This window comes from Topomyia yanbarensis, chromosome 1, assembly GCF_030247195.1.
Source record: "Topomyia yanbarensis strain Yona2022 chromosome 1, ASM3024719v1, whole genome shotgun sequence".
Taxonomy (NCBI): domain Eukaryota; kingdom Metazoa; phylum Arthropoda; class Insecta; order Diptera; family Culicidae; genus Topomyia; species Topomyia yanbarensis.
The window spans coordinates 134,699,396-134,722,916 of NC_080670.1; the positions used below are offsets into that span (position 1 = coordinate 134,699,396).

The window sequence follows — 23,521 nt, forward strand, 5'->3', positions numbered from 1 at the left end:
GTAGCTTAAAAAGTCGAGTTTCAGAGTGATTGTACAGTCTTCCTTATATGAAAAATGCAAAAAATGAACTGATGATTGCTACATATTTCATAAATCCGTACGACTATCAAATGAATTACTCTGATGTGGCTACCTACTAGGGTTCGCCGCGGTTGCGGTAATTACCGCAACCGCGCGGTATTTACCGCATCCGCACCGAAAATCTGCGGTGCGGTGAGACGCTTTTTCACGCAGATGCGGTGCGGGAAAGAACTTTTACCGCGCGGTTTTACCGCAACCGCAACGCAAAAAATAATTGATGAAGTGATAATTTTGATTATTCTAAATTGATAAACAGACTGCTATTACGAAAGAAAATCTAGCTGTGTCCGAAATATTTTGACGCTATTATTTTTACGACATATTTTGGACTAGTTATTTGATACTTCTAAGTAAAAATTCACAAACTAACCATTTCAAATACATGAAATGCAAGATCCAAATAGTGACAAAATTATTAGATCATTTAAAAACAATAAATTTGTTCTCTTAAATCCAATTTAAAAGTGCATCACTTCTCCCGATTTCTGTTGGTAATCGTGGAATTATGAATCGTATACGATATCAATTTTTCAATTGCGAATTTTGACTAATTTAAAGGAATTAGAAATCAACTAATTATGCTGGGACTTAAACACAATCCAAGGAATATATTTATCTTCGTCAAACCAAACGAATTTGCAATAATTGGCAGTAAAGGATACAAATGTATGAAAGCGTCCAAAATAAGGAGGGGTCCAAATTTGGATGATTATTCTATCATTCGATCCTCAACATCATATTTCTATCTTCTTTGATTGCTGTGTAAATTCAATGTAAATTTTTCTACAGTCAATTTTAATGGACTCTTTCTCAAAAAGTATGCTACATAACTTTTTTTCGCGTACTTCCATTCAAATTTACTATAATTTTCTACCAAATTAAGTCCTAATATTTTTCAGTTAAGACTATTTTGTAGCTTTTTTGAAGCTTTTTTTTGCCAAATACCACATAGTTTGACTCCCGTTCACTGCATTTTTTTTATTTATTTCGTTTATTTGATAGGCACAAATGCGTTAGCTTGGCGGTGCCAAATGCTTTTGTTTTTACATTTTGGATATCTTAAAACTAGGAGGTTACAATGTTGAAATATTTTTTTTACAAAGGAAAAAAAAAAGTTTACAGCTATCTTAAGACTAGAAATAAGATTCAATATACAAGAGAGGGCCAAAAGATTTTTTTATGAAAAAAAATAAAACGAGGGATTCTCTTTGATATACAAGAGGGGGAGTAATAGTATTTTACGAAATATTTTACGGTTATCTTAAAACTAACAATATAGTTTAGTACACAAAAGGGGGAACAAATATTTATGAGAAACTTCACAGAAATCTTAAAACTAGGGATTCAATTCTATTTACAAGATGGAGGACAAGAGTTTCAATAAAGAGTAAAAATTATAGCTATCTTAAAACTAGGAATACAGAATACTAATTTGAATTTTTTAACTAAAACTTATTGTTCGCTCAGTGGACTGTATACACGCATCAGGGACAATTTCCGTAGAATTCTGGGCGGACACTTGAACCGAAAGGAGCACTAGCACTTAATAAAACTTTCAGGGTACTTTTCACATTTATTTAACCTTTGATCTTTACATGTTGAAGGTTAGAATTGAACTTATGATTTCTGCTCTTACTTCTGCTCTATTTAACACAAAAAAAGGACGCCATCGGTAGCGCGCGTAAAATTCGCGCGCTTTGTTTTTGCCCACCAAGGGGTTGTCGCGTTGCTGTCATAATTACGGTAGACACGCAAGGGGTGCATCAATTTTTATTACACAGTTCATTCGAGATGTCGGCTCGAACATCCTCCCCCCGAGATGATTTGAAAAACCTGCCTGAAGAACTTGAAGATTCAGCGTTGTCAAGAATCGGGAGCAAAGCTAGTTTGTGAATTGGACGTCGTAGGATTCCTGTTTTTGTACGCAAATCCACAACTCGTACCAGACCGTCTTCAGCAGGAAAAGTTTGCTCAACTCTTCCAAGTTTCCAAGATTGTGGTGGTAAATTATCTTCTTTAATTATTACCACCATGCCTGGTGCAATATTGCATGTCCTCTTTGTCCATTTGGTTCTGGTCTGCAATTCCATAAGATACTCTCGGGACCATCGTTTCCAAAAGTTTTGTCGAAGTTGCTGGACATATTGCCAACGAGAAAGTCTATTCACTGGAATCTCTTCATATGTTGGCTCCGGTATGGACGTTAATGGACGGTCGATCATAAAATGTCCCGGATCAGCTGGATCATCGGAATGAGCATAAAGAGGCCGAGAGTTTAGAACAGCTTCAATTTGACAGAGAAGTGTAGAGAACTCTACCATGTTAAGGGTAGTAGTATGGCATACTCTTTTAAGTACGGATTTGGCACTCTTTACACCTGCCTCCCATATTCCCCCCATGTGAGGTGCACTTGGTGCAATCATTTTCCAGTTAATTTTTCTAGGTTGACAAAATTCAAACAGCTTCCTTTCCGTTAACTGCTGTTTAAACATTTGGTACAATTCATGCAGTTGGTTCTTTGCACCAACGAAGTTGGTCCCATTGTCAGAGAACATGTCCTCTGGTACTCCTCGCCGGGATACGAACCGGTGTAACGCTGCGATGAATGAATCGGTTGATAGGCTTTCGACTGCCTCCAGATGAATACCCTTGGTCACCATACACACAAAGATACAAATGTACCCCTTAACAGCAACTGCCTTTCGTCCAGGTTGCTTCAAAAGAATAGGTCCAGCATAATCGAGTCCAACCTTTTGAAAAGCTGGTGCTCGTTCACAACGACTGGTTGGCAGGTCACCCATGAACTGACCTACCGTTGTCGGTTTGGTCTTAAAGCACTGGACACAGCTACGAGTGATCTTACGCACAGCAGAACGACCATTCGGAACCCAAAACTGACGCCGAAGAGTCGCTAGAAGAGCGGTAGGACCTATATGCAGATTCTCACGGTGAAGTGCATTAATTAGACTGTCAACTACATTATTGCGATTTGGTAAAATCCACTGGTGTTTGCTGGAAAATGGTAGTTGGGAATGTCGAAGTCGACCGCCAACTCTTAGCATCTCTTCGTCGATAACAGGATTCAAATGGTACAATCTCTTGCATTGCACACCTGATTTCAAACGGGCTATCTCATCTGCAAATTCTTGATACTGAATCACTCTAACAATTACCTTCATGGATTCGTTCATCTCGGTCATAGTAGGGTATTTTTTCAGGATACGGGTTTCCGCTGATTTCTCCTTCGCGTTCTTGCAGAATCGTAGAACATATGCAATAACTCTTTGTAATTTACGAAAAGATTCAAATTTTTGGAAAACTGGTAATTTTTCATAACGCACAACCGTATGCACCACGGCAACACACTTCATTTCTGGAATATCATCATCGCATAGTTGGGTAGGAGTTTCAATCTCGTAAGGATCACTTTTCAAGAACAATGGACCACTCCACCATAAATTGTTCGTTGCTAACCTAATGGCTGATTGACCCCGAGAAACCACATCGGCTGGATTCTCGGAAGTTTTTACGTATCTCCATTCAAAATCATTCTCAGTAGAGATAATTTCACATACTCTGTTTCGCACGAAAATTTCTAGTAGGCTGGGATTTCTCTTCAACCATGCGAGAACCACTTGGCTGTCAGACCACAACACGATTGCACTGAAAAGCAAATTCGAGGAAGAAATAATTTTTCGCACGAGACGATGCAGCAGTAACGCAGCCGCTAGTTCCTTGGACAAGAGGACAAGAGTTTCAATAAAGAGTAAAAATTATAGCTATCTTAAAACTAGGAATACATAATACTAATTTGAATTTTTTAACTAAAACTTATTGTTCGCTCAGTGGACTGTATACACGCATCAGGGACAATTTCCGTAGAATTCTGGGCGGACACTTGAACCGAAAGGAGCACTAGCACTTAATAAAACTTTCAGGGTACTTTTCACATTTATTTAACCTTTGATCTTTACATGTTGAAGGTTAGAATTGAACTTATGATTTCTGCTCTTACTTCTGCTCTATTTAACACAAAAAAAAAGGACGCCATCGGTAGCGCGCGTAAAATTCGCGCGCTTTGTTTTTGCCCACCAAGGGGTTGTCGCGTTGCTGTCATAATTACGGTAGACACGCAAGGGGTGCATCAATTTTTATTACACAGTTCATTCGAGATGTCGGCTCGAACATCCTCCCCCCGAGATGATTTGAAAAACCTGCCTGAAGAACTTGAAGATTCAGCGTTGTCAAGAATCGGGAGCAAAGCTAGTTTGTGAATTGGACGTCGTAGGATTCCTGTTTTTGTACGCAAATCCACAACTCGTACCAGACCGTCTTCAGCAGGAAAAGTTTGCTCAACTCTTCCAAGTTTCCAAGATTGTGGTGGTAAATTATCTTCTTTAATTATTACCACCATGCCTGGTGCAATATTGCATGTCCTCTTTGTCCATTTGGTTCTGGTCTGCAATTCCATAAGATACTCTCGGGACCATCGTTTCCAAAAGTTTTGTCGAAGTTGCTGGACATATTGCCAACGAGAAAGTCTATTCACTGGAATCTCTTCATATGTTGGCTCCGGTATGGACGTTAATGGACGGTCGATCATAAAATGTCCCGGATCAGCTGGATCATCGGAATGAGCATAAAGAGGCCGAGAGTTTAGAACAGCTTCAATTTGACAGAGAAGTGTAGAGAACTCTACCATGTTAAGGGTAGTAGTATGGCATACTCTTTTAAGTACGGATTTGGCACTCTTTACACCTGCCTCCCATATTCCCCCCATGTGAGGTGCACTTGGTGCAATCATTTTCCAGTTAATTTTTCTAGGTTGACAAAATTCAAACAGCTTCCTTTCCGTTAACTGCTGTTTAAACATTTGGTACAATTCATGCAGTTGGTTCTTTGCACCAACGAAGTTGGTCCCATTGTCAGAGAACATGTCCTCTGGTACTCCTCGCCGGGATACGAACCGGTGTAACGCTGCGATGAATGAATCGGTTGATAGGCTTTCGACTGCCTCCAGATGAATACCCTTGGTCACCATACACACAAAGATACAAATGTACCCCTTAACAGCAACTGCCTTTCGTCCAGGTTGCTTCAAAAGAATAGGTCCAGCATAATCGAGTCCAACCTTTTGAAAAGCTGGTGCTCGTTCACAACGACTGGTTGGCAGGTCACCCATGAACTGACCTACCGTTGTCGGTTTGGTCTTAAAGCACTGGACACAGCTACGAGTGATCTTACGCACAGCAGAACGACCATTCGGAACCCAAAACTGACGCCGAAGAGTCGCTAGAAGAGCGGTAGGACCTATATGCAGATTCTCACGGTGAAGTGCATTAATTAGACTGTCAACTACATTATTGCGATTTGGTAAAATCCACTGGTGTTTGCTGGAAAATGGTAGTTGGGAATGTCGAAGTCGACCGCCAACTCTTAGCATCTCTTCGTCGATAACAGGATTCAAATGGTACAATCTCTTGCATTGCACACCTGATTTCAAACGGGCTATCTCATCTGCAAATTCTTGATACTGAATCACTCTAACAATTACCTTCATGGATTCGTTCATCTCGGTCATAGTAGGGTATTTTTTCAGGATACGGGTTTCCGCTGATTTCTCCTTCGCGTTCTTGCAGAATCGTAGAACATATGCAATAACTCTTTGTAATTTACGAAAAGATTCAAATTTTTGGAAAACTGGTAATTTTTCATAACGCACAACCGTATGCACCACGGCAACACACTTCATTTCTGGAATATCATCATCGCATAGTTGGGTAGGAGTTTCAATCTCGTAAGGATCACTTTTCAAGAACAATGGACCACTCCACCATAAATTGTTCGTTGCTAACCTAATGGCTGATTGACCCCGAGAAACCACATCGGCTGGATTCTCGGAAGTTTTTACGTATCTCCATTCAAAATCATTCTCAGTAGAGATAATTTCACATACTCTGTTTCGCACGAAAATTTCTAGTAGGCTGGGATTTCTCTTCAACCATGCGAGAACCACTTGGCTGTCAGACCACAACACGATTGCACTGAAAAGCAAATTCGAGGAAGAAATAATTTTTCGCACGAGACGATGCAGCAGTAACGCAGCCGCTAGTTCCTTGGACAAGAGGACAAGAGTTTCAATAAAGAGTAAAAATTATAGCTATCTTAAAACTAGGAATACATAATACTAATTTGAATTTTTTAACTAAAACTTATTGTTCGCTCAGTGGACTGTATACACGCATCAGGGACAATTTCCGTAGAATTCTGGGCGGACACTTGAACCGAAAGGAGCACTAGCACTTAATAAAACTTTCAGGGTACTTTTCACATTTATTTAACCTTTGATCTTTACATGTTGAAGGTTAGAATTGAACTTATGATTTCTGCTCTTACTTCTGCTCTATTTAACACAAAAAAAAAGGACGCCATCGGTAGCGCGCGTAAAATTCGCGCGCTTTGTTTTTGCCCACCAAGGGGTTGTCGCGTTGCTGTCATAATTACGGTAGACACGCAAGGGGTGCATCAATTTTTATTACACAGTTCATTCGAGATGTCGGCTCGAACATCCTCCCCCCGAGATGATTTGAAAAACCTGCCTGAAGAACTTGAAGATTCAGCGTTGTCAAGAATCGGGAGCAAAGCTAGTTTGTGAATTGGACGTCGTAGGATTCCTGTTTTTGTACGCAAATCCACAACTCGTACCAGACCGTCTTCAGCAGGAAAAGTTTGCTCAACTCTTCCAAGTTTCCAAGATTGTGGTGGTAAATTATCTTCTTTAATTATTACCACCATGCCTGGTGCAATATTGCATGTCCTCTTTGTCCATTTGGTTCTGGTCTGCAATTCCATAAGATACTCTCGGGACCATCGTTTCCAAAAGTTTTGTCGAAGTTGCTGGACATATTGCCAACGAGAAAGTCTATTCACTGGAATCTCTTCATATGTTGGCTCCGGTATGGACGTTAATGGACGGTCGATCATAAAATGTCCCGGAGTAAGCGGTTCAGGATCAGCTGGATCATCGGAATGAGCATAAAGAGGCCGAGAGTTTAGAACAGCTTCAATTTGACAGAGAAGTGTAGAGAACTCTACCATGTTAAGGGTAGTAGTATGGCATACTCTTTTAAGTACGGATTTGGCACTCTTTACACCTGCCTCCCATATTCCCCCCATGTGAGGTGCACTTGGTGGAATCATTTTCCAGTTAATTTTTCTAGGTTGACAAAATTCAAACAGCTTCCTTTCCGTTAACTGCTGTTTAAACATTTGGTACAATTCATGCAGTTGGTTCTTTGCACCAACGAAGTTGGTCCCATTGTCAGAGAACATGTCCTCTGGTACTCCTCGCCGGGATACGAACCGGTGTAACGCTGCGATGAATGAATCGGTTGATAGGCTTTCGACTGCCTCCAGATGAATACCCTTGGTCACCATACACACAAAGATACAAATGTACCCCTTAACAGCAACTGCCTTTCGTCCAGGTTGCTTCAAAAGAATAGGTCCAGCATAATCGAGTCCAACCTTTTGAAAAGCTGGTGCTCGTTCACAACGACTGGTTGGCAGGTCACCCATGAACTGACCTACCGTTGTCGGTTTGGTCTTAAAGCACTGGACACAGCTACGAGTGATCTTACGCACAGCAGAACGACCATTCGGAACCCAAAACTGACGCCGAAGAGTCGCTAGAAGAGCGGTAGGACCTATATGCAGATTCTCACGGTGAAGTGCATTAATTAGACTGTCAACTACATTATTGCGATTTGGTAAAATCCACTGGTGTTTGCTGGAAAATGGTAGTTGGGAATGTCGAAGTCGACCGCCAACTCTTAGCATCTCTTCGTCGATAACAGGATTCAAATGGTACAATCTCTTGCATTGCACACCTGATTTCAAACGGGCTATCTCATCTGCAAATTCTTGATACTGAATCACTCTAACAATTACCTTCATGGATTCGTTCATCTCGGTCATAGTAGGGTATTTTTTCAGGATACGGGTTTCCGCTGATTTCTCCTTCGCGTTCTTGCAGAATCGTAGAACATATGCAATAACTCTTTGTAATTTACGAAAAGATTCAAATTTTTGGAAAACTGGTAATTTTTCATAACGCACAACCGTATGCACCACGGCAACACACTTCATTTCTGGAATATCATCATCGCATAGTTGGGTAGGAGTTTCAATCTCGTAAGGATCACTTTTCAAGAACAATGGACCACTCCACCATAAATTGTTCGTTGCTAACCTAATGGCTGATTGACCCCGAGAAACCACATCGGCTGGATTCTCGGAAGTTTTTACGTATCTCCATTCAAAATCATTCTCAGTAGAGATAATTTCACATACTCTGTTTCGCACGAAAATTTCTAGTAGGCTGGGATTTCTCTTCAACCATGCGAGAACCACTTGGCTGTCAGACCACAACACGATTGCACTGAAAAGCAAATTCGAGGAAGAAATAATTTTTCGCACGAGACGATGCAGCAGTAACGCAGCCGCTAGTTCCTTGCGAGGAATTGTGAGAGCTGCCTTTGGAACTACTTTCGATTTCCCACAAAGTAGTTTAACTACGGCATCCAGACCAGGGATCACGGATCGAATGTAGACACAGGCTCCTAATGCACCTTGAGAAGCATCCGCAAAGCCATGCAGCTCAAAGTGAGCAGCATTGGTCACCAGTACTTGACGTGGTATGTGCAGTTGATTGATTCCGGCGATAGCGACAAGGAAGTATTTCCAATTTTTCAACAACTCTCCTGTAATTTGTTCATCCCAATCAATGTTTTCCTTCCAGGTTTGCTGCATAAGAAGTTTGCCAATGATAACTACTGGAGACACCAACCCCAAAGGATCAAACATTCTGGCTATCAAGGATAAAACTTGTCGTTTGGTTGGCGTTTCTATATCACAGGTGGGCATTGATACGAACAGCAGCTCGTCCGTTGAAGGATTCCACATTAATCCAAGCATTTTAATGACTTCGTTGGCTCCGGATTCTTCAAAACTTACTAGCTGCTCTCGATCCGCTTCAGGAATGGTCTCCAACAGCTCTAAACTATTCGATGACCATTTGTGCAAATGGAATCCACCGGCCTTCAGCAAGTGAATCAATTGGTTTTGCGCATCGCGTGCTTGTGATAAGTCGTCGTATCCAAACAAGCCATTATCGACGTAGAAATTTTTGTCGACTATATCCGCTGCCATAGGAAACTTATCTCGTTCGTCGATGGACAGCTGCTTAAGGGCCCTTGTGGCCAAAAAGGGTGCAGATGCCGTGCCGTATGTAACCGTTGTTAATTCCAATACACGCACGACGCTCGATGAATCTTTCCGCCAGAATATTCTTTGCAACGGAGTGTGGCAGTCGTCAACAACAATCTGCCTATACATTTTCGCTATGTCTGTAGTCAAAAAATAGCGAGGTTCACGGAAGCGTAGGATGATTGATTGCAAGTCGCTCTGAATAATAGTACCTATCTTCATGACATCATTCAGGGAGCGGCCGAACACCTTTGCGGAAGCGTCGAATACGACACGACACTTAGTGGTTGTATTTGATGGTCGAATAACAGCATGATGAGGTAGGTACCATTTGCTTATATGTGGTGGATCATTGAATTAATTGATCTCTTTGCAGTGTCCAAGATCTTCGTACTCACTCATGAACTCTGAGTATTGCTGCTTCAAATCAGGCTGTTGATTCAACCTTCTTTCCAATGCGTAGAATCTTCGTAGCGCCATGGCTCTGGAGTCGCCAAGCTCATTAAAACAATCCTTGAGAGGCAACTGAACAATGTATCTGCCAGAAGCATCTCGTCGATGAGTGTTTAGGAAATGCTGCTCGCATTCTTCTTCTTCATTGGAACCATGTGCATCGTTGGAAACTTCTTCGACCTCCCAAAACCGACGGATAAGCTGATCCAAATCATCAAATGTTGCAGCATGTGAATGTACTATGTAGTTAGATGTTGTCTCGCCTCCATAGCTGCCACCCAGGACCCAACCGAACTGAGTCTCTTTAAGTACGGGAAGATTTTCGGCTAATGTTATCTCTCCTGGCAATAGCAATTTCAGGAACCACTGGCTTCCAATCAACATATCTATTTTGCCAGTTTGATGGAACGTCGGATCGGCGAGTTGAACACCTGTTGGAAGCACCCAGTTACTAACATCGAAGCTTGAAGTGGGCAAGTCTGCCGTCACGTTGTCCGTCACCAAACATTGAAGACTCGCTCTGAAGTCTGAATATTTAGATCGGATTTGGACTATGCTGCTCATTGACGAATGGCTCTTCGTGCTATTTACTCCCTTTACGGTTACCTTTAATGGAAACTGCTGCAATCCTAATGCATTTATCATGGACCGCGAAATCAGATTGGCTTGGGATCCACTATCCAATAAAATTCTGCACGGGTGGGGTTTGTAGTTTTTGTCCATCACCTCTACAACAGCTGTGAGAAGAAGTATATGCTGTATTGGAAGTACACTCGAACAGGTGGCAGCAGTAAGTTGTGTTTGTTCCTGATGATTTGGTTCTTGCGTCGGTTTCTTAACTGTTTGAGTATCAGCTTCTCTGGATGAACTTCTCTCCTTTGTTACTGGAGAACTTGTTTTTTCTTCCGCGTGGAGTAGACTGTGATGCTTCCTATTGCATTTGAAGCATGTTTTATCGGAAGGGCAATCTCTACTGCGATGGCCTTTCCTGAGGCAATTAAAACAAGTGTTTCGTTCTCGAACCTTAGACAATCGTTGCTGTAAGGGAAGCGCTTTGAATTCTGGACAAGTGTAGTTTAGGTGGCCCTTGCCACAGAAGTCGCATTTGTACTCGGATTCAGCGGATGCAGTAGATGCATGTGATTTGGCGAAAGATGCCTTACTCTGAACATTCATAGGTTTGACTTGAGTTGCGGATTGTTTGGGATTGGTACTTTCGCATCTCTCCAAAACGAAGCATTGCTCTTTTAAAAACTTCAGCATCATGTCATATCCAGGAAGTTCCCCATGCTTCACAGTGGATTCCCAGCGTCTTCGAGTTTCTTTATCCAATGCTACTGCAAGCAAGTGGACCACTATTTGTTCCGACACTCCGGTGAAAGGTTGCTCTAAAAACTTCAGACTCTCGACGTGCCTTGTGCACTCATCTATCAGTTTCCTGAGCTCGCGATTTGTTTCCTTAGACATTTTGGTTAGATTCAAAAGGCCGTGAATATGACAGTCGATGGCGTGTCGTTTGTTCTCGTACCTCTCCTCGAGAATTTCCCAAGCGTGTGCATAATTGCCTTCATTAATCGTTTTCGCATCTATTAAACCAGCTGCACTACCCACTAATGCCTTATCGAGATGGTACAACTTAACAGCTGGCGGATCGGGTACTTTGTCCACTAGGTCCATGAACATTGCCTTAAACTTCGGCCAGCTTTCATACCTTCCATCGAAAGTGGGAATGGGCATTCTGAGAGGCTGATGGATCACCAGTGAAGTGGCAGCATTCGGTGGAATGGAGTTTGCTGCGATAGGCACACCAGATTCACCCTGTTCCTCCAGGATGATTCCTACCATGTCACACAAATCGTCGAAGGCTTCGAAGTGTTGGTCATGAGCATCCATGTCCTCAGCAGATACCAGCTCCAAGATTTTTTCTTGCAGCGCTTCATACTCCTTTTGAGCAGATTCCAATTTCTTGGTGTACACTTTAATTTGTGCCTGACTAAGCACTAGATTGTCTTCGTGTTGGGGTTGAATGGTACTTAAAATTTTGGTTACCTTACCTTTGGCCATACCGCGGCGATGGACGAGAACACCGAGTTGCTCCATTGCTCGAAGCTTCTCTTTTAGCTTCCGTTTTTTCTTCTGCTTCTTGTTGACGGGAGTGGAAAGATTTGATGCTGACTGCCCAAGTGCAGTACTAGCACCAGTATTTTCCACTGGATTGGAATGGGTGGATGAACCTGGCTTAGACTCTGGCATCACACCAGAACCGGAGTATTACGTCAAGCCTTATGCTTGAACAGGAACAAAAGCACCAAGTTGATTTTTTCCAACCAACGGCGGCATCACTCACTGGTTAATTTCTTTGAAAATGGCGCGACTCACGCTTGCGCTAATGGCGTCTTACCGCGGACACACTTCACAAAATGGCGGCGACCAACGCTTGCATTAATGGCGTTTACCCGCGAGCATACTTCACAAATCGCGGCGACCAACGTTTGCACTAATAGCGTTTACCCGCGAGCACACTTCACAAATGGCGGCGACTCACAGCTTGCACTAATGGCGTCGCCCCAAGAGTTCACTTCACAAAATTTGTGGTATTTGGTTTAAAACAGCGGCGACCCACAGCTTGCACTGATGGCGTCTACCAGCCAGTTCACTTTTACAAACGGTTCCACACAGAACTTTCCGGAACTACTATCCATCACTTCACTTCACTAACATCCGGATCGTTAGGACCAATTTATGTTCGCTCAGTGGACTGTATACACGCATCAGGGCTTCTTCCGTAGAATTCTGGGCGGACACTTGAACCGAAAGGAGCACTAGCACTTAATAAAACTTTCAGGGTACTTTTCACATTTATTTAACCTTTGATCTTTACATGTTGAAGGTTAGAATTGAACTTATGATTTCTGCTCTTACTTCTGCTCTATTTAACACAAAAAAAAGGACGCCATCGGTAGCGCGCGTAAAATTCGCGCGCTTTGTTTTTGCCCACCAAGGGGTTGTCGCGTTGCTGTCATAATTACGGTAGACACGCAAGGGGTGCATCAATTTTTATTACACAGTTTATTCGAGATGTCGGCTCGAACACTTATGCTTGGTCAAGATATTCAGAGGGTGGCTTATTTCCGCATCAGTGTAGCAGCAGTTGTATCAGGGACAGGGGAGAGACAGGGAAAGAAGAGCAAAACTTGCAACTTTCGCTCGAACGGGGTGGGGGGGGGGGGGGGTGTATCAGCGAAACAAATTTGCGCCTCAGTCTAGTAAGTCGTCGAGTACCGGGTTGGCGGATGGTATTCTTCGGACCCGCGAGGAATCCTTCAAAAGTCATCGGACCTCGAGTCGGTCTCGCTTCAGTTTCCTTCTATGCAGGCGTAGTGGTAAGGGCGACGGCGGTTACATAGTGGCACTCTGGAGCTGATCGGTTCCACAAGGCAGGAGGAAACTCTAAAAACGAGAAATAAAAGAGAGGGGTTAAATTGGGATATTTATCGTTTTTATGAAGGTATAAATAAGGGACATATAGGGGAAATCACGAGTTGCCAGCATATCTCGGACTGGTACATTGGGTGGTCTACCTCGGGCCCGAAGGGATTCCTTTAACTGAGACCTAGCGTCACAATACCCGGCGCATACCCAGACAACGTGTTCGATGTCGTGATAGCCCTCGTCACAAGCGCACAGACTACTCTCCGCAAGCCCAATACGCCGCAAATGCGCATCCATGGTGTAGTGATTGGACATAAGTCGGGACATTACACGAATAAAATCCCGACCCACATCCATCCCCCCGAACCAAGGCTTCGTTGATACCTTTGGGATAATCGAATGTAGCCATCGTCCAAGTTCCCCATTGCTCCACGAGGTTTGCCAACTGTTGAGCGTCCTCTGATGACAAATACTAAAAAATTCGTTGAAGCAGATTGGTCTTTCGTATATGTCACCATTTAATGCGCCACCTTTGCTAATGAGTCGGCCTTTTCATGGCCCGGGATAGAACAATGAGAGGGGACCCAAACAAAGGTAATCTGATAAGATTTTTCAGATAACGTACACAAGGACTCCTGTATCTTCCCCAGAAAATACGGGAATTGCTTTTCAGGCTTCACCGCACGAAGAGCCTCGATAGAGCTGAGGCTGTCCGAAACGATGAAGTAGTGATCTGTGGGCAGAGTGTCGATGATCCCAAGGGTGTACTGAATTGCAGCTAACTCTGCGACGTAAACTGAAGCGGGATCATTGAGCTTGAATGAAGCGGTGATAGTATTGTTGAAGATACCGAAGCCAGTGGACCCATCGAGATTTGATCCGTCAGTGTAAAACATTTTGTCGCAGTCGACTTCTCGGAATTTATTATAAAATATATTGGGGATCACCTGCGGGCGTATATGGTCCGGGATTCCACGAATCTCTTCATTCATGGATGTGTCGAAGAATACAGTAGAACCAGAAGTATCTAGGAAACGGACACGGTTGGGATTGTACGAAGAAGGATTGATGCTCTGTGCCATGTAGTCGAAGTACAAGAACATAAAACGGGTTTGAGAATTAAGCTCGACGAGCCTCTCGAAGTTTTCAATCACCAACGGGTTCAGAATGTCGCATCGGATGAGCAATCGATATGAGAGTTCCCAAAATCGATTTTTTAACGGAAGAACGCCCGCCAGCACTTCGAGACTCATCGTATGGGTCGAGTGCATGCAACCCAAGGCAATGCGCAAGCAACGATACTGGATTCTCTCCAGTTTGATGAAGTGTATGTTCGCAGCGGAGCGGAAACAGAAACACCCGTACTCCATCACCGACAATATCGTTGTTTGGTACAACCTGATCAGGTCTCCTGGGTGAGCACCCCACCATGTTCCAGTTATTGTTCGGAGAAAATTGATCCTTTGTTGGCATTTCTGTTTCAGATACCTAATGTGACATGCCCAGGTACCTTTAGAGTCGAACCAGACCCCGAGATATTTAAATGTGAAAACCTGGTTGATCGTTGCACCCATTAATAGAAGCTGGAGTTGCGCCGGCTCACGCTTCCTAGAAAAAACAACCAACTCAGTTTTCTCCGGGGAGAACTCAATACCCAGCTGAAGAGCCCAAGCAGACAAATTGTCCAAGGTATTTTGTAATGGGTCCTTGCAAGTCGGCAGCTTTGGGCCCTGTAACAGAGACCACCCCGTCGTCTGCAAGTTGCCTTAGCGTGCATGAATTGGCAAGACAATCGTCAATGTCATTCACGTAAAAATTGTAGAGCAGGGGACTTAGACATGAGCCCTGGGGAAGACCCATGTAGCTAAATCGCGATGTTGTTAAATCGCCATGCGAAAAGTGCATGTGCTTTTCAGACAACAGGTTTAGCAAAAAGTTATTTAAAATTGGTGAAAGACCATGCTGGTGCAGCTTCTCTGACAGAATGTTGATAGAAACTGTGTCAAAAGCCCCCTTAATATCCAAGAAGACTGATGCCATCTGTTCTTTGTTAGCATAGGCCATTTGGATTTCTGTAGAAAGCAACGCAAGGCAATCGTTCGTCCCTTTGCCTTTGCGGAAGCCAAATTGTTTATCTGACAGTAAGCCATTTGCTTCAACCCAATTGTCGAGGCGAAACAAGATCATTTTCTCGAACAACTTCCGAATACAGGACAGCATTGCAATCGGCCGATACGAGTTGTGGTCGGAGGCTGGTTTTCCTGGTTTTTGGATGGCGATGACCTTCACTTGCCTCCATTCATAAGGGACAATGTTACCCTCAAGAAACTTGTTAAATAAATTCAACAAGCGCCTTTTTGCAGTGTCAGGCAGATTCTTCAGCAAGTTGAATTTGATACTGTCTAACCCTGGGGCGTTATTGTTGCACGATAAGAGAGCAAGTGAGAACTCCACCATCGAAAACGGTGTTTCGTTCGCGGTATCGTGAGGAGACGCGGCGCGGCACGTTTTCTGTAGCGGGACAGAGTCCGGACAGATCTTCTTGGCGAAAGCGAATATCCAACGGTTTGAATATTCCACGTTCTCGTTGGTACTATTACGGTTACGCATACGTCGAGCCGTACCCCAAAGAGTGCTCATCGCTGTTTCTCTCGTTAACCCGTCGACGAACCGGCGCCAATAACTGCGTTTTTTTGGCTTTCATTAGACTCTTCATTCGCCTTTCTAACGACGCGTACTGTTGATAGCTAGCGGGTAACCCGTCTTCCCGGAAGGCCTTATATGCAGTGGACTTTTCCGCGTACAGCTCTGAGCACTCTTTATCCCACCACAGGGTGGGAGACCGTCCATGGGTATTCGCGCTGGGTACTGGTTTAGTCTGAGCTTGGTTCGCACTGTCGAGAATCAAGCCAGCCAAAAACCTGTACTCTTCCTCCGGAGGAAGTTCTTGAGTGGATTCGATTTTAACGGATATCGCGGTCGCGTAACTCTTCCAATCAATGTTCCGTGTGAGGTCATACGAGACATTAATTGTTTCCGATGGTCTTGAACCGTTAGCAATTGAAATCACGATAGGCAAATGATCGCTACCGTGGGGATCAGGGATCACCTTCCACATGCAATCTAACTGTAGCGATGTCTAGCAAAGCGATAAATCCAACGCGCTTGCGCATGCTGGTGGTGTAGGAATCCGCGTCATTTCTCCCGTGTTTAAGATGGTCATGTTGAAATTATCGCAAAGATCTTGGATTAATGTTGATCTATTATCATCGTGAAGACAACCCCATACCGTACCGTGCGAGTTAAAGTCTCCCAGAACTAGCCGCGGTGCCGGTAAGGATTCCATGATATTACAAAGCGTTCGGTGCCCTACCGAGGCTCTAGGATGAATGTAGATGGAAGCAATGCAAAGGTCTTTACCTTTGATTAAAACTTGACAACCGACAATTTCAATGCCTGGTGTCGAAGGGAGGTTAATTCGGTTGAAAGAATAGCACTTTTTGATCCCCAAAAGTACTCCTCCATAGGGGATTTCTCGATCCAGACGAATTATATTAAAGTCGTGGAAGTTGAGATTTATATCGGAAGTTAACCAAGTTTCACATAATGCGAAAGCATCACATTTTAAACTATTTAGTAAAAATTTAAAGGAATCGATTTTCGGGAGGATACTTCTGCTGTTCCACTGTAGAACAGTGATCGAATCGGTGACCTCGTTCGATGACTTAGCCATCGAAGGATACGATCGCTGCAAGGAGGGGCCATTTAGTAGTCAACTGCTTCAAAAATGTTTGCACTATAGGGAGAAAACGTATCAGAAGGCTTTTAAGAGGATCAGTAACATTGAAAGCTGTGAAAATTAAGTCCACTATGTCAGAAAATTTCATTAGTCCGCTACTGGACTGAGTATCTGTTTGAAAAAAGGGGACACTTGGGGTTTTTGGTGTCCCTGGAAGTGGTGGGTACTCCTTGTTAGAATTAATATTTCCAAGTCCTGGAGCAAATTGCTTCGGTTTTTGTGCATCACTTCCGTTGGATTTATTGATTGTAGTTGGCGCACTCTGAGTGGACGACACCTTGGCACCCTTACGAGGCAATGTAGGGGAGGCTGGATTTCTCCTCTTCCTGGATTCCCCTGGGTTAACCAAAGATGTTCCCTCTCGTGGGTCGTCAGATTCTTGCTCAACGTTAGCCAAACCAGCATAGGGATTTTCGGACAGGACAGATAGCGAAGCATTCTTTAGCATTTCTGCATAAGAACGCCTTGAGCGTTCCTTAAGGGAGCGCTTAATTTTATCCCCGCGCTGCTTGTACGCAGGACATGATTTAAGAGCATGTGAAGGGCCCCCGCAGTAAATACACTTTTCAGTTTCTTTGTCGCAAGAGTCATCCTCATGCTTTCCTTCGCATTTGCCGCATCGTTTCTTATTTCCACAATATGTGGCTGTGTGGCCCAACTGCTTGCAATTGCTGCAGCTCATGACCCGCGGTACAAACAGGCGAACTGGTAGGCGAACCTTGTCAAAGAGGATGTAGTTGGGAAGAGAGGACCCGGCGAATGTCACCCGAAGCGAGCCTGATAGAGAGTAGGTAGTCTTACCTCCCTCGGTGTTTGCGGTATACAATTGTTTGCATTCTAAGATCTTAATCTGTTCAAGAGAGGGGTCCTTAAAGCAGCCAACCCCGTGCTCCAACAGTTCTTCGCATTTCAGGCCCGGTTCGGACACTACCCCATCGATTTCACAGGCCACACAAGGCACGTACGCTTTAAATTCCCGCATAAATTTCATAACGCACAACCGTATGCACCACGGCAACACACTTCATTTCTGGAATATCATCATCGCATAGTTGGGTAGGAGTTTCAATCTCGTAAGGATCACTTTTCAAGAACAATGGACCACTCCACCATAAATTGTTCGTTGCTAACCTAATGGCTGATTGACCCCGAGAAACCACATCGGCTGGATTCTCGGAAGTTTTTACGTATCTCCATTCAAAATCATTCTCAGTAGAGATAATTTCACATACTCTGTTTCGCACGAAAATTTCTAGTAGGCTGGGATTTCTCTTCAACCATGCGAGAACCACTTGGCTGTCAGACCACAACACGATTGCACTGAAAAGCAAATTCGAGGAAGAAATAATTTTTCGCACGAGACGATGCAGCAGTAACGCAGCCGCTAGTTCCTTGCGAGGAATTGTGAGAGCTGCCTTTGGAACTACTTTCGATTTCCCACAAAGTAGTTTAACTACGGCATCCAGACCAGGGATCACGGATCGAATGTAGACACAGGCTCCTAATGCACCTTGAGAAGCATCCGCAAAGCCATGCAGCTCAAAGTGAGCAGCATTGGTCACCAGTACTTGACGTGGTATGTGCAGTTGATTGATTCCGGCGATAGCGACAAGGAAGTATTTCCAATTTTTCAACAACTCTCCTGTAATTTGTTCATCCCAATCAATGTTTTCCTTCCAGGTTTGCTGCATAAGAAGTTTGCCAATGATAACTACTGGAGACACCAACCCCAAAGGATCAAACATTCTGGCTATCAAGGATAAAACTTGTCGTTTGGTTGGCGTTTCTATATCACAGGTGGGCATTGATACGAACAGCAGCTCGTCCGTTGAAGGATTCCACATTAATCCAAGCATTTTAATGACTTCGTTGGCTCCGGATTCTTCAAAACTTACTAGCTGCTCTCGATCCGCTTCAGGAATGGTCTCCAACAGCTCTAAACTATTCGATGACCATTTGTGCAAATGGAATCCACCGGCCTTCAGCAAGTGAATCAATTGGTTTTGCGCATCGCGTGCTTGTGATAAGTCGTCGTATCCAAACAAGCCATTATCGACGTAGAAATTTTTGTCGACTATATCCGCTGCCATAGGAAACTTATCTCGTTCGTCGATGGACAGCTGCTTAAGGGCCCTTGTGGCCAAAAAGGGTGCAGATGCCGTGCCGTATGTAACCGTTGTTAATTCCAATACACGCACGACGCTCGATGAATCTTTCCGCCAGAATATTCTTTGCAACGGAGTGTGGCAGTCGTCAACAACAATCTGCCTATACATTTTCGCTATGTCTGTAGTCAAAAAATAGCGAGGTTCACGGAAGCGTAGGATGATTGATTGCAAGTCGCTCTGAATAATAGTACCTATCTTCATGACATCATTCAGGGAGCGGCCGAACACCTTTGCGGAAGCGTCGAATACGACACGACACTTAGTGGTTGTATTTGATGGTCGAATAACAGCATGATGAGGTAGGTACCATTTGCTTATATGTGGTGGATCATTGAATTAATTGATCTCTTTGCAGTGTCCAAGATCTTCGTACTCACTCATGAACTCTGAGTATTGCTGCTTCAAATCAGGCTGTTGATTCAACCTTCTTTCCAATGCGTAGAATCTTCGTAGCGCCATGGCTCTGGAGTCGCCAAGCTCATTAAAACAATCCTTGAGAGGCAACTGAACAATGTATCTGCCAGAAGCATCTCGTCGATGAGTGTTTAGGAAATGCTGCTCGCATTCTTCTTCTTCATTGGAACCATGTGCATCGTTGGAAACTTCTTCGACCTCCCAAAACCGACGGATAAGCTGATCCAAATCATCAAATGTTGCAGCATGTGAATGTACTATGTAGTTAGATGTTGTCTCGCCTCCATAGCTGCCACCCAGGACCCAACCGAACTGAGTCTCTTTAAGTACGGGAAGATTTTCGGCTAATGTTATCTCTCCTGGCAATAGCAATTTCAGGAACCACTGGCTTCCAATCAACATATCTATTTTGCCAGTTTGATGGAACGTCGGATCGGCGAGTTGAACACCTGTTGGAAGCACCCAGTTACTAACATCGAAGCTTGAAGTGGGCAAGTCTGCCGTCACGTTGTCCGTCACCAAACATTGAAGACTCGCTCTGAAGTCTGAATATTTAGATCGGATTTGGACTATGCTGCTCATTGACGAATGGCTCTTCGTGCTATTTACTCCCTTTACGGTTACCTTTAATGGAAACTGCTGCAATCCTAATGCATTTATCATGGACCGCGAAATCAGATTGGCTTGGGATCCACTATCCAATAAAATTCTGCACGGGTGGGGTTTGTAGTTTTTGTCCATCACCTCTACAACAGCTGTGAGAAGAAGTATATGCTGTATTGGAAGTACACTCGAACAGGTGGCAGCAGTAAGTTGTGTTTGTTCCTGATGATTTGGTTCTTGCGTCGGTTTCTTAACTGTTTGAGTATCAGCTTCTCTGGATGAACTTCTCTCCTTTGTTACTGGAGAACTTGTTTTTTCTTCCGCGTGGAGTAGACTGTGATGCTTCCTATTGCATTTGAAGCATGTTTTATCGGAAGGGCAATCTCTACTGCGATGGCCTTTCCTGAGGCAATTAAAACAAGTGTTTCGTTCTCGAACCTTAGACAATCGTTGCTGTAAGGGAAGCGCTTTGAATTCTGGACAAGTGTAGTTTAGGTGGCCCTTGCCACAGAAGTCGCATTTGTACTCGGATTCAGCGGATGCAGTAGATGCATGTGATTTGGCGAAAGATGCCTTACTCTGAACATTCATAGGTTTGACTTGAGTTGCGGATTGTTTGGGATTGGTACTTTCGCATCTCTCCAAAACGAAGCATTGCTCTTTTAAAAACTTCAGCATCATGTCATATCCAGGAAGTTCCCCATGCTTCACAGTGGATTCCCAGCGTCTTCGAGTTTCTTTATCCAATGCTACTGCAAGCAAGTGGACCACTATTTGTTCCGACACTCCGGTGAAAGGTTGCTCTAAAAACTTCAGACTCTCGACGTGCCTTGTGCACTCATCTATCAGTTTCCTGAGCTCGCGATTTGTTTCCTTAGACATTTTGGTTAGATTCAAAAGGCCGTGAATATGACAGTCGATGGCGTGTCGTTTGTTCTCGTACCTCTCCTCGAGAATTTCCCAAGCGTGTGCATAATTGCCTTCATTAATCGTTTTCGCATCTATTAAACCAGCTGCACTACCCACTAATGCCTTATCGAGATGGTACAACTTAACAGCTGGCGGATCGGGTACTTTGTCCACTAGGTCCATGAACATTGCCTTAAACTTCGGCCAGCTTTCATACCTTCCATCGAAAGTGGGAATGGGCATTCTGAGAGGCTGATGGATCACCAGTGAAGTGGCAGCATTCGGTGGAATGGAGTTTGCTGCGATAGGCACACCAGATTCACCCTGTTCCTCCAGGATGATTCCTACCATGTCACACAAATCGTCGAAGGCTTCGAAGTGTTGGTCATGAGCATCCATGTCCTCAGCAGATACCAGCTCCAAGATTTTTTCTTGCAGCGCTTCATACTCCTTTTGAGCAGATTCCAATTTCTTGGTGTACACTTTAATTTGTGCCTGACTAAGCACTAGATTGTCTTCGTGTTGGGGTTGAATGGTACTTAAAATTTTGGTTACCTTACCTTTGGCCATACCGCGGCGATGGACGAGAACACCGAGTTGCTCCATTGCTCGAAGCTTCTCTTTTAGCTTCCGTTTTTTCTTCTGCTTCTTGTTGACGGGAGTGGAAAGATTTGATGCTGACTGCCCAAGTGCAGTACTAGCACCAGTATTTTCCACTGGATTGGAATGGGTGGATGAACCTGGCTTAGACTCTGGCATCACACCAGAACCGGAGTATTACGTCAAGCCTTATGCTTGAACAGGAACAAAAGCACCAAGTTGATTTTTTCCAACCAACGGCGGCATCACTCACTGGTTAATTTCTTTGAAAATGGCGCGACTCACGCTTGCGCTAATGGCGTCTTACCGCGGACACACTTCACAAAATGGCGGCGACCAACGCTTGCATTAATGGCGTTTACCCGCGAGCATACTTCACAAATCGCGGCGACCAACGTTTGCACTAATAGCGTTTACCCGCGAGCACACTTCACAAATGGCGGCGACTCACAGCTTGCACTAATGGCGTCGCCCCAAGAGTTCACTTCACAAAATTTGTGGTATTTGGTTTAAAACAGCGGCGACCCACAGCTTGCACTGATGGCGTCTACCAGCCAGTTCACTTTTACAAACGGTTCCACACAGAACTTTCCGGAACTACTATCCATCACTTCACTTCACTAACATCCGGATCGTTAGGACCAATTTATGTTCGCTCAGTGGACTGTATACACGCATCAGGGCTTCTTCCGTAGAATTCTGGGCGGACACTTGAACCGAAAGGAGCACTAGCACTTAATAAAACTTTCAGGGTACTTTTCACATTTATTTAACCTTTGATCTTTACATGTTGAAGGTTAGAATTGAACTTATGATTTCTGCTCTTACTTCTGCTCTATTTAACACAAAAAAAAGGACGCCATCGGTAGCGCGCGTAAAATTCGCGCGCTTTGTTTTTGCCCACCAAGGGGTTGTCGCGTTGCTGTCATAATTACGGTAGACACGCAAGGGGTGCATCAATTTTTATTACACAGTTTATTCGAGATGTCGGCTCGAACACTTATGCTTGGTCAAGATATTCAGAGGGTGGCTTATTTCCGCATCAGTGTAGCAGCAGTTGTATCAGGGACAGGGGAGAGACAGGGAAAGAAGAGCAAAACTTGCAACTTTCGCTCGAACGGGGTGGGGGGGGGGGGGGGTGTATCAGCGAAACAAATTTGCGCCTCAGTCTAGTAAGTCGTCGAGTACCGGGTTGGCGGATGGTATTCTTCGGACCCGCGAGGAATCCTTCAAAAGTCATCGGACCTCGAGTCGGTCTCGCTTCAGTTTCCTTCTATGCAGGCGTAGTGGTAAGGGCGACGGCGGTTACATAGTGGCACTCTGGAGCTGATCGGTTCCACAAGGCAGGAGGAAACTCTAAAAACGAGAAATAAAAGAGAGGGGTTAAATTGGGATATTTATCGTTTTTATGAAGGTATAAATAAGGGACATATAGGGGAAATCACGAGTTGCCAGCATATCTCGGACTGGTACATTGGGTGGTCTACCTCGGGCCCGAAGGGATTCCTTTAACTGAGACCTAGCGTCACAATACCCGGCGCATACCCAGACAACGTGTTCGATGTCGTGATAGCCCTCGTCACAAGCGCACAGACTACTCTCCGCAAGCCCAATACGCCGCAAATGCGCATCCATGGTGTAGTGATTGGACATAAGTCGGGACATTACACGAATAAAATCCCGACCCACATCCATCCCCCCGAACCAAGGCTTCGTTGATACCTTTGGGATAATCGAATGTAGCCATCGTCCAAGTTCCCCATTGCTCCACGAGGTTTGCCAACTGTTGAGCGTC

The 23,521-nt window shown here is 44.1% G+C and overlaps 3 protein-coding genes across 3 annotated transcripts; all 3 read right to left on the reverse strand.

The window, feature by feature from the left end:
* Nucleotides 1–9,705: 9,705 nt before the first annotated feature.
* Nucleotides 9,706–12,054, reverse strand: LOC131675942 (uncharacterized). The gene has a single exon (XM_058955067.1). It carries the CDS (start codon nt 12,052–12,054, stop codon nt 9,706–9,708), a length of 2,349 nt encoding a protein of 782 aa, XP_058811050.1.
* A 5,946-nt stretch (nt 12,055–18,000) lies between these two features.
* On the reverse strand, nt 18,001–19,308 carry LOC131675943 (uncharacterized). Its single transcript, XM_058955068.1, has one exon. The coding sequence runs from the start codon at nt 19,306–19,308 to the stop codon at nt 18,001–18,003; it is 1,308 nt and encodes a 435-aa protein (XP_058811051.1).
* Nucleotides 19,309–19,536: 228 nt separating this feature from the next.
* On the reverse strand, nt 19,537–21,885 carry LOC131675944 (uncharacterized). Its single transcript, XM_058955069.1, has one exon. The coding sequence runs from the start codon at nt 21,883–21,885 to the stop codon at nt 19,537–19,539; it is 2,349 nt and encodes a 782-aa protein (XP_058811052.1).
* Between the last annotated feature and the right edge of the window lie 1,636 nt (nt 21,886–23,521).

Excerpts from the sequence above, each read along its gene's own strand:
- LOC131675942 (XM_058955067.1), bottom strand. The coding sequence starts at position 12,054 with ATGCCAGAGTCTAAGCCAGGTTCATCCACCCATTCCAATCCAGTGGAA.
- LOC131675943 (XM_058955068.1), bottom strand. The coding sequence starts at position 19,308 with ATGTATAGGCAGATTGTTGTTGACGACTGCCACACTCCGTTGCAAAGA.
- LOC131675944 (XM_058955069.1), bottom strand. The coding sequence starts at position 21,885 with ATGCCAGAGTCTAAGCCAGGTTCATCCACCCATTCCAATCCAGTGGAA.